Source organism: Chinchilla lanigera, unplaced genomic scaffold (genome assembly GCF_000276665.1).
Source record: "Chinchilla lanigera isolate Chin_1 unplaced genomic scaffold, ChiLan1.0 scaffold00051, whole genome shotgun sequence".
NCBI lineage: Eukaryota > Metazoa > Chordata > Mammalia > Rodentia > Chinchillidae > Chinchilla > Chinchilla lanigera.
In genome coordinates, this window is record NW_004955452.1 from 3,439,308 (window position 1) to 3,455,051 (window position 15,744).

Below are 15,744 nucleotides of genomic sequence, written 5' to 3' on the forward strand. Positions count from 1 at the left end.
CCGTAGGCTGGAGCTGAAAGGAGGGGCACTAGATGGGGACTGGCCAAATGGTGGCCATCTGGACCCCTATGTTTGTGCGCCCCTCTTGAGGAGAAGTCTCCCAGCCTGCTATGCCCATCTTTGACAACTCCGCCCCCCGCCCCCCGCCCTCAAACCACAGTCTCTGGGCTCCTACCGGCGTGTTCCTTCTGGGCAGAGGCTGTCGGGCTGAGGGACCATCTTCCAGGCTCCGAGCTCCCCGCCGATAGGAGCGCGTGCTCTCCGAGCTGGAAGGCAGGGAAAGGCCGATGTCCCCTTAGTGCCCAGAGCTGCTCAAAATGGGGAGATTGGGCTTATGTGAACAGCAAGCCGGGAGCTTAGGAAGGACAGGCAGAGTCCACAGGACCCCGAGGTTGGGTCCATCACAGCCCCAGAGGGCTTTGGAGGGAGCTTTGGAGGGAGCTCCAAGTCCAGCTTCCCTAAACTCTGGAAAGAAAGGGTGTCCAAGGAAGGGAGAGGACTGGATCCTGGGCTGGAGTTGAGGACACAAGCTACATAGGTGGGGCTGAGCCTTCTCTCTTCTAACCTCAGCAGCCAGGGTCCCAGGGCAGACCTGGGAGCAGGCTGGGGCAGGAAGGGGAAAGGGCCCAAGACCCTCCACCCAAGGTCCAGGATCTGCCTACAGTGTGGGCCCAGCGCTGGAATGTGGCCGTGCTTGGGGCAGTTACTATTAGAGCCAGGGAAACAAATGGAGGCTCAGAGAGGTCAGGAAACTTGCCCAGGACACACAGCTGGGCCCTCACCCACCTGAACCTGACGGGGAGGTACCCGTCCACGGGGGTAGTCCCAGATGTTAGGCCAGCTCGGGAGGTGCCGGGGGGCTCCCGGAGGCCCTCCTCAGAGGTGGGAAGGGCCTGGCTGGGCCCCCCAGGTTCCACAGGGCTTGTGAGGCTGGAGGAGGAGGAAGCTGGGCTGCCCAAGCCCTCAGAGGCCTCAGGGGGCTCGGAACTCAGGCTGGAGACTTCCGAACGATCTGGGAGCAGAAGTGACAAAGCCTGTTTTTATCATTTGCTCTGCTCTGTATCAAAGCAGTCTTTGGCCTCCACGATCTATCATGTTTCTTCTGTCCGCCCGCCCTGCCCCTCCACCTCTCCAGCTGTCCTCTTCCACTGCAGGGTACGTTCACATCAGCTGCTCACGCCAGCTCGACGCCCCGCTTCTCTCTGGACCTCAGCTCTCGCACCCAGCCCGCCCCTCAGTCCAGCCCAGGTTCTACTCACCCCCTCCCCCAAGCCCTTCTAATCCATCCGAACCCCAACAGGACCTGCTCCCTCCCGGCCCCCCAGAACAAGCCTGCTCTACCCGCGCCGCAAGTAGTTCCTGAGCACAGCCAGCCAGGCCCAGCGCAAGGTACTGGAGAAACAGCTGTCAACAGTCAAATCCCTGTCCTTTGGGGATTAATGTGCTCTATGGCGCTGAGCCTTACACTACAATCAACTGCATTCCAGGACTTTTTTTTTCAATACTGGGGCTCAAACCCAGGGCCGCCGCACATGCTAGACAAGTGCGCGCTACCACTGAGCTGCACATTCCAGTTTTTATCTCCTCACTAGATCGAGAGTCTGGGTAGCCCCCAAAGGACTTCGGACACAGTGGATGCTCCATAACTTTGTTTTGGTGGGCGGGTATTTTGAGATAAGGTCTCACTATGTACTTCAGGCTGGTTTTGTATGTAGACCAGGCTGGCCTCAAATTCATGGTAGTCCTCCTGCCCCAGCCTCCTGAGCGCTGGGATTACAGGCGTGCACCCCCACATACGGTTTTCCATAAACTCTTGTCTGTTTATTTAAGCAAAATGAGGAGGAATGTGGAATAAGAGCTGGGTCATCTGGATTAAGAGACCTGGGTTTGAATTCCACATTAGAGGCTATGGGACCTTGAGTATGTTGCTTACTTAAAATCTGTTCTTTTACCCTTAAGGGAAGGATGGAAGGCCCCACCGGCCAGTGACTGTGAGGACAGGGTGGACCAGCTCATATGCACTGTTGGTTCAGTGCCCCAGCGCAGAGTAGGCCCTCAAAAATGGTAGGCATTTTTCTGGGCAGCCAACTCTACCTCCACTGGCATGGGCCGTACGCCCGTGGACCATGGTCCGAGAAGAGGCTTTGACTGGCAAGGGCGGGGGGCAGTCCTCACTCTGGCTCTGCAGGGTAGCTGGTCCCAGGCTGCCGATGGTCTCATAGGTCTTGTTGCTGATGTCCAGCCTCCCACTGGCCCAGCGGGCTTGGGCTGGGGGCCTCGGAGGGCAGTGCTGTGGGGCAAGGACAGCCTGGTTTCCCCAGCTCAGCCTGCCCTGCCCGACACCAGGCCCAGTGTGGCTTTCCTTCTGCCATCTTAGGCCTGAGGGGCAGGGGCTGGGGCAGAGGCTGGTCCCCACCTTCTCCTCCTCGTCATCCTCGCTGTCAGAGCCAGGCTCCATGGAGATGCCCCAGGAGTAGTCCAAGTGCAGCGGGAAGGTAAGGGTCCCCGCCTGCGCCTGCTCCAGCTGCCAGAAACAGACTTTCCAGGTCAGAGGTCAGGGCCCAGCAGGGAGAGGAGGGGTCAGAGGGCAGCCTCTTCCCTCAGACTCACCAGCTCTTCACACTCCTTGTGCTGCTTTTTCCTAACTATGTCCAGAGCCGTCTCTCCTGCCTCGTTCACTGGGGGGGAGCAAAGCCAGGGGTCATAGTCACGGTGGAAGAAACGTAACAGCTTAGAGATTAAGGTGGGCTTCTGGAATCAGAATGTCTAGGTGTCAATCCTGGCTCTGCCATTTCCTGGCTACGTAACCTTGAGTAAGTTATTGAACCTTGCCGGGCCTTAACTGTCTCATCCATAAAATTAACAACACAGTGGTACCTCAGTTCATGTCCTTAATTCTTTCCACCATTCTGATCACAAGCTGAATTGGACAAGAACCAAATCAAATTTCCCTATACGGTCAGCATTGTACCTAACCACTGAATTTGATTCAGTTCTCGTCTAATTCAGTTTGACACCAGAATCGTGGCAAGAATTAAGTTCATGAACTGAGGTACCACTGTATTTGAAACCATCTGACCAGGTTCTTGTGAGAATTAATATGTATAAATCACTTGGCACATTAGCAGGCATATGTTAAAACAGTAAACAGCAGCTACTGTAATCAGTATTATGCAAATTTGCTAGTGTTTATTTTGCTAGGTACTATCAGAAGTATTATTTTATTTAATCCTTTTAGCAGGCCAAGTAGGCCCATGGTATCACTCCCATTTTACAGATGAGAAAGTTGAGGTTCTAGAGATGAATGACAGACCCCTAAGGATACAAAGGCAGTCACAAGTAAGCCCATCTGTCTGCAAAGTGGGGCTTGTCATCAGTGCCCTTCCTCCAGGAAGCAGGCAGGCAGCCCCACCCAAGGGCAGTGGGCATGGAATCTGATGGGGGGCACTCAGCTGCACCTGTGCCCACTGACGCTCTCCCTTTCAGCAGCAACTTGAGGCAGTCAGGCTGGCCATGGAGTGCGGCATAGTGCAGGGCGGTGTTTCCATTCGCAGCCTTGTCGTCCAGGTGGCCCCTGGGGGAGGGAGCATGGAAGGCGGGCAGGTGAAGAGGTCAAAACCAGGGGGAGAGGCAGAGAGGGGGAAAAAGGAGGGACAGTGTGAGGAGGAGGGCAGGTGGCACGCAGGTTCTTACCCATTCTGGATGATGAAGTCTACCAGGGGCAGGGACGCCTGATTGGCAACTCTGACGGCCAAGTGCAGGGCCAGCTCTCCAGGGGCCTGGATACATGTCCACACCTGAGTTTCCCCTGCTCACCTGCCCCCACCCGATGCTGCCCTCTCAAACTCCTACCGCCCTGCCGCTTCCAGATAAGAAGCTGCAGAACCCCAGAGAGACGACACTGAAGGGGCACAGCCTCCCATCTGGGGGAGGCGGAAGGATCAATCATTCCCTCACTGGTTCAGGCCACGGTCCTTCCTCCTCCGCCCCCCCACGAATGGTGCCTCCAAACCTCATTCTGGCCTGCGCCCGAATCTCATGTGCTTTTTTTTTTTTTTTTTTCCCGGTACCGGGGGTTGAACTCACAACCTTGCACTTGCCAGGCAGGTGCTCATGCCACTGAGCTATATCCCCAGCCCCGGGCCGCATCTCTGTATCTAATTCCCCTGCCGGTTCCCACAGCCTCATGCTTTCTGCTGTCAATCACAGAGTTGTTCCCTGTCATTCAGACCGCACCTAAGTGCTGTCCCCTCATTGTCTCTGGGCGGCCCAACAAGGTGTCAGACAGACAGCTCAAAGATATTCAGTTTTTTGGGGGGATGCTGGGGGTTGAACACAGGGCCTTGTGCACGCTAAGCGCACCCCACACCACTCAGACACACCCCCAGCCCTGACATCCCATTTTTTATGTCCAATCAGCAACTCCTGATTTAATCCTTCCAGTGTGTCTGGTACTTTTTCTCTTTGTTCGCAGGGTGTTCATTCCTGGAACAGCCTTCCTGCTCTAATCTGACCTGCCCTCATCTACTTACAAGCTAGTCAACCCTGTGGGAGCTATTATTTACCCATTTTACAGATGAGGAAATGAGTTTCAGATAAGCAAACTGCCCTGGATTGTACAGCTGGAAAAAAGACATAATCAGGATTCTGGCTCAGGTCTGCTTGACTGAAGTTGTGCTTTTTCCCATTTTCCCCTCTGTGGGTGAGATACGAGCAGATGGCAGAGACGGGGTCCAGGGCAGTAAGCGCTGGCCCTGGGGCGTATGTGTGTGCAGGTGGGTTACAAGTGGTCCTCGGCAGGGGTTCTCACCTGCCCATCAGGCCCTGGCAGTGGCTGTCCAAAGTCCTGCCCACTGGCAAAGGCCTCCAGGACTGACAGGAGGTCCCTGTTGTAAATGGCTGCCCGGAGTTTCTGGGGTTCACACGCAGACCGGCGGGCAAACCTGTGCTCCACATACTTGGCCACAATGTAGTCCCTGCGGGTGCTCCTACCAAGACAAGCACAGTTCTCCGCGAGGGCCGTTTCCAGCCAGCCGACCCTGGCACCATCCCACGAAGGACACAGTGTCCCGTTCCTCAGAATCGTGTCTTGGAGACTTCCAAATCTGAGGCTCCCCTCTCCCCAAGCTTCTGATCCTGGACCCCTCTAAGGCCCCGGGAGCGGGGAAGGCAGCATCCCTCAGCCAGCATCCCTCCAACCCCGCATCTCCGTACATGTCACTCTCCGCGGAGGGCTTAGTGCCACCGTGAGAGGGCAGCTGGGCCTCCATGACCTCATTGAAGCGGGTGTTTCCGATGTTCAAGGCCAGCTGGAGTCATCAGAGTGTGCGTGTGGATAAAACCAGGTGATCAGAACCATGCTCAAGAGAAAGCTGAGTCTCCCGCGCTCACTTCCCGCTTCCCTCGGTGGCCCTCCCCATCCAGGCCCCGCCTCAGGCCACCCCCTTCCCCTCCTTCTGATCCAGCCCACCTGGGCCTGGCCCCACCCCCAACCCTACGAGCCTCCGAGGAGCCCGAGCCCAAGCCCCGCCCCCGACCAAGCCCCGCCCCTAGCCCTGCCTCTGGTCCCGCCCCCCGGCCGCCCTCACCAACAACTCCGAGGGGCCCAGCAGGTCCAAGGTGAGGGACTGCATGCGCGAGAAGCGCACGCCCAGCTCGCGGTGGACTCCCGAGCACTGGATGCAGGTGAGCACGCCCAGGTTGGTGCTGAGCCAGGTGGGGTCTGCGAGGAGCACAGCTGGAGCGCGCAGGCACGGCGCCCTCCCCTCCCGCCTCCCGCCTCCCGCCTCCCGCCGGCCAGTCCCACCGCCGACCTGCAGCCCCGCAGTCGCAGCACTGGCCATTCCCAGGCCTGCTCTTCACCTCGGCGATGAGCAGCTTCGTGAGGTCCTGGGGCTCCCCATCCAGTCCGGAGCCTGCCGCGGATCCGGGGCCGCCACCAGGCTCACCGAGGAAAGCGCTGCTCAAGGCTTCGTCCTTGCTGTTCTGCAGGACCGATACCCACCTGCGCAGACGGAGCGGGCAGTGGGCACGGCTGGGCCCTGCGACAGGCTCCTGGCCTTGCCCACCGGCGCCTCGGGGCACTCACGCGTCACACTCGTGCTCGTCCTCCGCCTGGAAGTGGTAGGTCCTGTTGTCTGCCGGAGAGAAGAGGGGTTCAGGCCACGGAAGTCCAGGACTCCACCCGGGCAGGGCATCCTCTGAATCTGCTGTCAGGCTCTCTACTGCCAGGGAATAAGGACCAGGGCTTCAAGAGGCCTCACCTCCCGCTCTTCCTCTGGCCGAACTGGCAGGACACACTCGCAGGCTTCCGTGCCTTTCATCGAGCTAAGCTGTCTCCGGGACTGCCCCCCATCTCTACATTGTCGGGGTCCTTCAAAGCTGAACTTCTCCAAGCAGCCCTTCCTGACTCCCCACAGTGGGGCGGGCCTTCCATGGGGCTCTGTACCTCTCTTCTGGACACCCCACTCTACAGACCTGGTCACACCTCGCCTTAGGTGCTCCCCCTGAAGGTGAGATCTAGGCCTTTGTCAGCTGCACCTACCCCACGGAAAGCCTGTCACCAAAGGCTCCAGGTGATAAGAAGTGAAAAATTTAAAGGAATGATACCTTAAAAGCCAGATTACCAAAGCCACTGAAATGTACTTTACATAATCGTAACAGTGTGCAAAGTGGGTGCAGTTTAATGTTCACTGTGAGGGAAGGTGAGGCCTTTACAGGTGTCCGGGCCCAGCAGAGTCCCAGCCTACAGCTGTCGCTATTTGATACCGGCTGGAACTGGAAACAGACCCCTAACTGTACGTTCTGCGGGGTGGACAATGCTCTTAGAGAAGCCCTGGGCAGCCGTGGGGGCTGGGCAGGAACCACTCACGGGTCACGAGGTCAAAGCACTTCTTCTCCTCAGGGTTTGGCCTCACTTGGCAGGTGAGCAGGGTCAGCTTCACTGGGGGCCGGTTTATCTGGGGGAATTTGGAGTGAGGGGTGTACATGTTACCTTTGGGCCTCCTGAACACTCCAGGGCTCCATCTCCCAATATGTTCAATGGGCATAATAATCCTGTTCCAGTTTATATTGATCTCTCCCAGCACCTCAAGGGCTGGGGGCTCTGGATCCCACCCTTCCTCCCACAAAGGGTCTCCAGTGCCTGGATCCAAGTTTGTGGGCCAGTCTTGGAGGGAGGGCTTGACATCTGTCAGCTCAGCACAACAGGAGAGGCCTTACCGTGCTGTGTGAGATGGTCAGGCAGCCGTACTTGACCCCACACTTCCTCTTCTGCCAGACTCTTCGAATCCTAAGGCCCGGAGGGATAGAAAGACGGTGACCTAGGGCTCATCCCCAACACCCCCATAGAGAACAGAGTCCTGGCCCCACCTCTGTGACCTCCAGCCACACCTCTTCCCTCCCCAGTGTCTGAACCCCCTCACCGTCTGCTCCTTCCCTCAGGAAATTCCCAGTGTGATGAAAACACAGCCCCACTCTCTGGGAGTCCTTATTCCAAAGGGGATGATGTAATTTTGTGCCCCTGAGAGCTTCTACCCTGATGGAGGAGACTTGGCTTGGAATGTTAGGGAGATCCCAGACTGAGAGGAGTTACAGGCTCTCGACCACAACAGATAAATTACAGTTAAACGAAACAAAGTAAATACCAAGACCCCCCCCAAATAAAAAAGCAAATCCATGATCCAATGCTGCTGAACACTTCTCTCATAAGAGTTAAATATTCAGCTGGGTTCGGTAGTGCACACCTGTAATCCTAGCACCCTGGAACGCTGAGACAGGAGGATTCAAAGTTTGAGCCCCACTCGGACAATTTAGGGACTTAGTGATACCCTATCTCAAAAATTTAAATAAATAAATAAACCTAGTTTGGTGATATAGCTCAATGTGAAGGCCTTGGGTTTAATCTCCAGGATTACAAAAAATAAATAAACTAAAGAGTTAAACATTCATCCTTCTCCTCTTCAAAGTTATTCTGTCTAAAAAAACTGATCTGTAAGTAGAAACATAAACATATCCCATCAGGGCCTGTTACAGATTAGATCTAAAACAGGCACCAGAAGTCTCATGTGCACAGAGGTGGGGCTTTAGGGTTGGGAATGGAGCACAAAGGCTCTCTGACTTCATCAGATCAGGGCATGAATCCACTGATATAATCTGATATCATACTGGGAGATAATGGAAACACAGGAAGTGGGACCTAGTTGAAGGGAGCGGGTCATGGGGTGTGGCCTTGGGGACTGTATCTGGTCCCTGACCCCTATACCTTTTCCCTTCCTAGCTTCCCTGAGGTGAGCAGCTTTGCTCCACTCTGCACTTCTCTGTGACTTTCTGTCTTACCTCAGGTTCACAGGCACAGAGCCAGGAGACTCTGGACTGAACCCTGCGAAACCCTGAACCATGATAAATCTTTCTTCCTTTAAGTTGTTTTTCACAGGTGTTTGATCACAGCAATGAAGAACTAACAGCCTTTTTCAAGGCATATTCGGTATACATGGCTGATAAGGGTGTAGGAGTAGTAATGCTCAGTAACTCTTAGCTGCTGCTCTTCTTGAAGAACAACTAGTAACGGTTAGCAGAAGTGCACATGGCCAGGTGTCCTCAGATGATTTTGCATTGCCAGAGTGGAAGGGTCTGGAACCTTCAGGGTCTACACAAATGATAAAAAACGGTCCTTCTGGGCAAGTTCACTAAGTTCTCAAAGTTACTCACCCATCACTTTTCTTGTACAAAAATCCCACCTTCTCTGTCCCAAACTGCTTGTTGCCTTGGTGCTGGTGGATGCTGTATCCACCCCCAGAGTTCTTCCGCCTCAGGTGCTCCTGCCCCTACACATGCAAAGGAGGCCTCAGACTGGGAGGGAGTGCCCCACGCTGGGGTCCTCCCTGTCTCCCTTCTCCATGGTGTCCTGGGGTGGGGTATCCTCCTGGGAAGATTCAGGCCTCACTTCTCTGCTTTCAAGCTGCAGTGACCCTCGAAGGGAGTCCCGGAGCTGGGTCAGCTTCTGTAGCTCCTCCTCCTGGGCTTGACGCAGCTATGGACAGAGGACAGGACCCTGTAGCCAGCCAGCCAGCAGACATGCCAGGCCAGTGCCTGACTCCATGGCCAGCAGGACTCACCCACACCCACAGATTTTCCTGAAGGTCAGCAGCCTGACCACACACCCAAGGCCGAGGCCTGACTTACTGCATGTACTGAGGCTGCCAGCTTCTCGATGAAGGGAGATAGGCTCTGAGCTGCCTTCCAGCCATCTTGGAAAAAGCTAAGAGGGAACACAGGCCAAAGGAGGACCCAGAGAGAGATGAAAATGAAGATGAAGCCACAACTGTAGGGGAAGGTGCTCTGAGGACCACAGGGCACCCAGGGGCATGTGCTCTGATGGGCATCTAAAGGCAAGAGTGTTTGGGTTCATATCCCTCTTGCTAGCTTGGTAAATGGGCCTCAGTTTTCTCATCTGTAAAATGGAGGTGATACTGTTACCTACCACAGGGAATTAGGGAACTGAGGAAAATCATGTGTGTAAAGTCATTAGTGTCTGACAAATGGGCACTTGATAGAGAGGAACTGTGAAAGTGTTGTGGCTCTGCCAGCCCCTGGAGAGGTGCCTTGTTCTACCACTGTAAAGGCTCAGAGTGGGACAAGGAGATACATACTTGTGCTGGGCGTGGAAGAACTTGATGAGGCTCTGAAGGAAGTCGGGACCTTGCTTCATCTGACTCTCCCCAGCCTTCAGCAGGTACTATAGGAGGGCGGGGCAAGATGTGTGATGAGAATTGAAGCCAGATTCTGGGGACCAGGCTGTGGTCCACACCTCAGGCTAATTTTCTTGGCTGTAACTGATCCTTGGTGATGTCTCACAGGCCACATGGCCAGGACCTGAGCTGAGCCCGTGACTGGGCCCCTGGGGACTCATGAAACGGTGACAACAAGGCACACCCAGCCCCCATCCTCACACAGGACACCCTTACCTCACACATGTGCAGCTGGAAGATGCGACGCTCTCGCTGTGTATCCTGGGCCACCTCCCCAGGGAGCCCTCCTGTCACCCTGGCCCGTTCCCGCTCCTTCTCCAGCCTGGCCCTGGGCGGCAAGGGAAAAGAGGTCGGGGAAGCTCTCCCCAGCCCTTCTCCTGCCCACCACCCTCCCGCCCTCCTCTTGGTTAAGGATGCACAGTGTGGGGACCACGCAATACACAAGCCCCTTCTCCCTGCCAGCCGTTGGAGGATGCGGCAACCCAGGGAATCCAGTGAGTGATGGGGGAGGAAGATACGAATTAAGTCACGAGAGAGAGTGACGGGAGAGTAATCTCATCTGGGAGGCGATAGCTGTGCAGGTTGGTGAAGCCTAAAGAGTGAGTTTGGAGGAGGCCACAGCTGGGCAGGAAGACGAGGCCTGTGTCAACCCAGGGCGGGAGGGACTAGGAACCATGCAGCGAGGGACGGGGCAAGGGAGGGGTGCTGGCTGGGGCCAAGAGGGACCGGACCCCTCCCGGCCAGGTTCTGACCATGGGAAGCTCTCTAGTCTTCAGCTCAAACACAGTGGAAAGGGTTTGAGGGTAGGACATGACCACCTCAGGTGGGGCCAGGTGGACTTGGGTGACTAATTCTGACTAGCTGCAAGGGATTAGGATTGTGTAGGTTAGAGGACTATGAAGTGCTTTCACTCTTCTGCGCCTGCAGAGTTTCCCACTTAAGCCTTTGTTCTACGCTGGGGGTATAGCCAGGGGTAAAGCCAGGGGTAGCACATTCACCTAGCATCACCAGCCCTAGCACCGCAAAAAGCAAACCTTTTTTTTTTTCACACTGGGATTGAACCCAGGGCCTAGGTACTGAGCTACATCCCTGGCCCTTATTTTATTTTGAGACAGGGTCTTGCTAAATTGCCCAGGCTGGCCTCAGACTTGGATCTTCCTGGCTGAGTCTCCTGAGTAGGTGGGATTACAAGTATGTGACATCACTCTGGCATTGTCCTTTCTCTCCCATTCACTCATGTATCAGCCCCCCATTGAACCCACTGAGTTATACCCCCCCCCAACATTCCTCTCCTTCTGTCTGTTTGAAACAGGGTTTTGCTATGCAGTGCAGGATGGCTTCAACTCATTTTATAGCTCAGGCTGGCCTCGAACTCACAGCAATCCTGCCTCAGCCTCCTGAGTGCTGGGATTACAGGTGTGCACCACCATGCCCAGCCCCTCACCCCCTTTTTTTAAAAAAAAACATTGTTTTTTTGGAGACAGGTTCTAACAGAATTGCCAAGGCTGGGCTCAAACTTGTAATCCTCCTACCTCAGCCCCTGGAGTAGCTGGGGTTATAGACCTATGCCACTATACCCGGCATTGTTCCTTTTTCTTTCTCTCTCTTTTTTTTGAGACAGGATCTTACTATCTAGTTCAGGCTGGCCTTAAACTCACTAGGTAGCCCAGTTTAGCCTCATATTCAAAGTAATTCTCCGGCCGCAGCCTCCCAAGTACTGGGATTAAAGGCATGAATCATCACACCTGGCTGTTCTTTTCTTTTTAGGTGGAGTAAGGAGATGTTTTCCATCCTTGTAGTGAATAGTACCCTGGCCCTTTCCGTGACAGACCGCAAGGGTTGGCTGTTCTCCCTCTGTAGGGATGGGTGGATCGGTGTGTAAATGGCTCCTGGAAATCTAATGCCCCTCAGGCCACCCACTGCCAGCCAGGAGAGTATTTCCATCTCTCAGGCTAGGCGCATGGAACCATGAATCTCATGTAAAGGAGACATCTTGCTTAACAGTTCTGCTCCCAAGGGGACTGTACCCCTGGGCAGGAACAACAGAGTGGGATGAGTATTGGCTCTGCTGTTTACTGACTGCATTACTTCCATTCTCTGAGCCTCAGTTTCCTCATCTGCAAAACAGGCATCCTTATCTATACCCAAATAAGATACTGTGTACAAGAGACTTAGCACACAGAACACATGGTGGGTACTAGTCTAAGCCCTTTTCCCGTCTATAAACTGAGGAAGTTATGGGCTGAAATAAGTCATCACTAATTCAAGCCACACAGCTATGTAGTGTGGAGCCAGGATCTGAACCCAGCTCTAGTGTCTCAGGGGCAGCTCTGGGAACCAACGTTGTGTTCAAATGGCTTCCATCTTTCCTGCCCTGCCTGGATTCCACCAACTGACGACAGCAGTCACACCATGTTTTTCATAAGAAGTCACACCAAGGACCATCTTGCCAATGATAAAGTTGAGTCCCAGAGAAGGGAAATGACTCAGTCAAGATCACAACCTGGTTGGAGGAAATGCTAGGGGCATGCGTCTGGGCTTCTGCCTCTCCGGCCCATCATGTGTTATTTGGGCCCAGTTCCAGCTCAGAGAGATCTAAAGCGCTGAGTATGTTATATGGGCTGTGCTTATTTTATCTCCACAGTGACCCTGCATAGTATCACTAGCCCTATTTTATGACCGGAAACAGACCTGTACGTGGAACAGCCTAGGTAACCCTGGGCCCCGCACACAGTTTGGCTACTTTTCTCAGCAGCCCCAGGTGGAGAGGGGACCCTCTTCCTACCTGACTGGCTGGGGGTGAGGCTCTAAAGGTATTTGACAGCTGCCACCAGCACCCTTGGGCCCTTCCCGGAGGCGGGCTTGGTAAGAATGGTGGAATCACCCCACACCTTGCAGCTCACTTGCATGTGTGCTGTACCTGGGGCTCCCATGGAAAGGAATGCGCGAGTGAGCGTGAGACGTCCCAGCGGCACTTAGGATAGCCTCCGTGTCCGTCTCCTGCACGAATGCCTCCCTCCTGGACAAACCACCGGGCCACGGCTACTTACACTCTGGCTTCGTAGTCCTTCCACGCCTTCTCCAGCTGCTTTTTGGAATCCTGTATTTAAAAAAGAACAATTTGCCCAAAGGGAAGCTTACACTCTGGACTAAGCAGCGTACTCTGTCACCTTTACGGGGACCCTGCCCCTAGGCTCCCCCCCACTGCTCAGAGCTGTTCTCCAGCCAACCCCTGCCCCACAGCCCCCCAGCCCCGGACTGAAATCCTCCCTCCCCCCAAGTAGACCCTATCATTTCGTGGGCTTGGCTCCTCCTCCCACCCCCACCTCATCCTTCCCAGAGTTCCCCAGAATCGGTCAGGATTGGTGGGCCCTGGCCTGGGCTAGGGAGATCTCTGGGTTTTCCCCTGAGTCTTGTCCCTCAGAGGATGGAGATGGACCCTGAGGATGAGGTGGAGGATGAAGGACCAACCCCTCTCCTAACTTCATTCCACCATTTTCCCTTGCCCGGTACTGATCACCCTCTCACCAGAAACGGTTTTGGTCATGAAACCTTAGGTACGGACAGGGTGGGAAGTCTCTCCAAGGCTGCACAGCAAGCCAGTGAGATCTGGCTGATCCCTGGCCTGGGCCTCCTCCAGCTGGGCTGCTCACACCCTTCTGAACAGCTCTGGCTTCCACAGAGAAAAAGCTACCTGTCTGGTTCGGGTGGTTCCCAGGCCTGCGTGCAGTCAGGAAGGAGAGGAAACCCTCCCGAGGGAGGGCAGCTCCTCCCCTGGGCCTTCTGAGGCCCAGTGCCGGGGAGATTAGCCCGGCACTTTCTCTGAGCTCCACTCTGCTGGGGCTGCCAGGTGCAGAGAGTGGCCAGATCCCCCCCTGCCTCCTTCCCTAACTAGCTATGGAAACCACAAGCGGCTCACCTTTCTCCTGGGGCCTGCAAATGGGGACCAGGCAACTACAGACCCAACCTCACAGGCCGCAAGCAGTAGGACAGCCAGGTCCTCTGGCCCCCACGGGCAGCAGTACAGAGGGGCCGCCAGTCAGCACTCCCTCTGTGACAGCCCCTCACTGGGCCTCGCCCTCAGGCCCACCCTGCTTCCCCTGTCACCCCTTCTCTGCTTCTGTCTCCCTTCCTGCAGGGACTCACCTGCCGCCCGTCCCTCAGCTGCCCCTTCATCAGACTGTCCAGCGGGAAAGAGACAATGTTGTTCAGGTTCTGAACCTGGAAAAAGCACACACCACCCCTGCCGTGGGTGACTGCTCAGCCCCGAGGGCCTCAGCACAGTGAACCATCGAAAGGCAAAGGGCACCATGAGGGCGCAGGAAGTAGGGAGAGAAAGAGATAGAAGGTGACGATGGCGGGGAGCTGGGGGATGGTGAGGTGGCATCCCTGACTGCCTGGCATCACCTCACTACTCCGGGACGGACCTCCTCCCTAGTCCCTTGGTCAGTCTCCCCACTGCTCCTTACCAGGAGCCCCCTCAATTCTCCTGACTTTCAGGCCAACATGGCCAGCTCTGTGGCTCCCCTTCCAATGGCAAGAGAAGCCCCTTCCTGTGGGGAACCCACAGCAGCCAATCTGATCAGAGCACCTGCCTCAGGTCTACAGTGATTGGGTCAGGCACAGACATGGGACCTAAGACAAGCCAGTAAGGATCCTCCCTGGGATTTCCCCGCCCCCCCAGGGGAAAGACTGTCTTCCTCCAGGATGCCTGGTCTGTCTTCTTCACTGAGCAGAGACAGAGAAATTAAGAAAGGGACAGAGCCTAAAGCCAGCTGCACCCCTGGCCTTCCTGTTACAGGAACCAATAAATGCCCTTTTAAAAATTTAACCTACTTGGAGTTGGGTTTCTGTTTTTTGATGACCCAAGGAGGCCTAATATTTCAACCCACCTTTCAAGACACAGCTTGGGTCTCCCCTCCTCCAGGAAGGCCCTGCAAAGCACTGCTGCCTGACCTGTGCTGAGCATCCCTTTCTTGAACATGGCTCCACTAGGCAGACCCCACCCACCGGGCCTCAAGTTTGTGCCACAATACTGGTACGGCTGATGTCATCCCACACCTCAGTTCCTGTCTCCCCCAACAGACTGCGGCTCTCTGAGGCAGTCCCTGACCCTTTCTTGTATAATCGGCTGGCAGGACAGTGGCCACCAGAAAGCAGACCCTTAGAGCACCCTCATGTCGCTGAAACAGGGAGAGGAGAGCCAAAGGCAGAGGAGGGCACAGGTTCAACTGACACCATGTTAGTGACCCGTTACTGAGTGCCTGCCTGGAACGGGCCCTCAACTTGCTTCCTATGAGGTAGGTGCCACTGTCACCCCAGCCCTACAGATGAGAGAGACCAGGGGCTTAGGCAAGCTGATGGTGTGACTCCAGAACAGCAGAGCAGGGACTCCAGGCCAGCGGCTAACCCACAGGCAGTGCTTGACCACCACACACACGGCCTCTCGGAGGGGACGCAGCCCCTGTGAGCCAGACGGGATCCTGAGCAGGACTGGAGTGAATGGCCAGTCCAGTGCCACACAGCTGAGGAGGCAGGTGAGGCTCTTCCAGAACACAGCACAGCCAGGTGTTGCCAGACAACCCGGGTTCAAACCCAGCAGAGGGCCTCAGGCACAATACTGCCTGTGTTCCAGGTTCCAGGGCTGTGAGGTGGGGACAACAGTACAACAGCCCCACAGAGCCATGCGCCAGGGTGAGAGGAGTTCGCGTATGGGAGGTCCTGGGAACTGGGCCTGTCCATGGCAGGGGCTGGTATCATGGGGCGGCCCCAAGATGGGGAATCAAAGGACTGAGGAGACAGTCACTCAGGAGGCCATCGGGAGGATCATGGACGCCACCAGGCCATGTGTGGGGCTGACAGACTTGTGGAGTTGGAGGCAGTTGTGGGATTTGAAGGTGAAGCAGACACCGCAGGCAAAGCAGAGGACAAAGAGGGGTGAGGAGAGGCAGTGGTGACAGCCCCTCTGCTCCAGGATGAAGGAATAGGAGAACAA

The 15,744-nt window shown here is 55.5% G+C and overlaps 1 protein-coding gene across 2 annotated transcripts in view; it reads right to left on the minus strand.

Moving 5' to 3' along the window:
* Positions 1–15,744, minus strand: part of Asap3 (ArfGAP with SH3 domain, ankyrin repeat and PH domain 3) — a 43,233-nt gene that overhangs the window by 2,068 nt on the left and 25,421 nt on the right. Inside the window, exons 4-24 of one of the 2 annotated variants that reach the window (XM_013519524.1) lie at positions 13,896–13,970; positions 12,800–12,849; positions 9,966–10,077; positions 9,651–9,736; positions 9,184–9,259; positions 8,945–9,031; positions 8,710–8,825; positions 7,222–7,291; positions 6,872–6,959; positions 6,089–6,137; positions 5,814–6,004; positions 5,589–5,722; positions 5,215–5,309; positions 4,811–4,988; positions 3,694–3,779; positions 3,459–3,574; positions 2,611–2,678; positions 2,417–2,524; positions 2,176–2,290; positions 787–1,012; positions 176–266 (exon numbers count right to left, since the gene is read on the minus strand). In XM_013519524.1, coding sequence (XP_013374978.1) covers positions 176–266; positions 787–1,012; positions 2,176–2,290; positions 2,417–2,524; positions 2,611–2,678; positions 3,459–3,574; positions 3,694–3,779; positions 4,811–4,988; positions 5,215–5,309; positions 5,589–5,722; positions 5,814–6,004; positions 6,089–6,137; positions 6,872–6,959; positions 7,222–7,291; positions 8,710–8,825; positions 8,945–9,031; positions 9,184–9,259; positions 9,651–9,736; positions 9,966–10,077; positions 12,800–12,849; positions 13,896–13,970 — 2,217 coding nt within the window. Of the gene's footprint in view, positions 1–175; positions 267–786; positions 1,013–2,094; positions 2,291–2,416; positions 2,525–2,610; positions 2,679–3,458; positions 3,575–3,693; positions 3,780–4,810; positions 4,989–5,214; positions 5,310–5,588; positions 5,723–5,813; positions 6,005–6,088; positions 6,138–6,871; positions 6,960–7,221; positions 7,292–8,709; positions 8,826–8,944; positions 9,032–9,183; positions 9,260–9,650; positions 9,737–9,965; positions 10,078–12,799; positions 12,850–13,895; positions 13,971–15,744 lie in introns of both variants that reach the window. The other variant, XM_005394763.2, reaches the window with a different exon arrangement.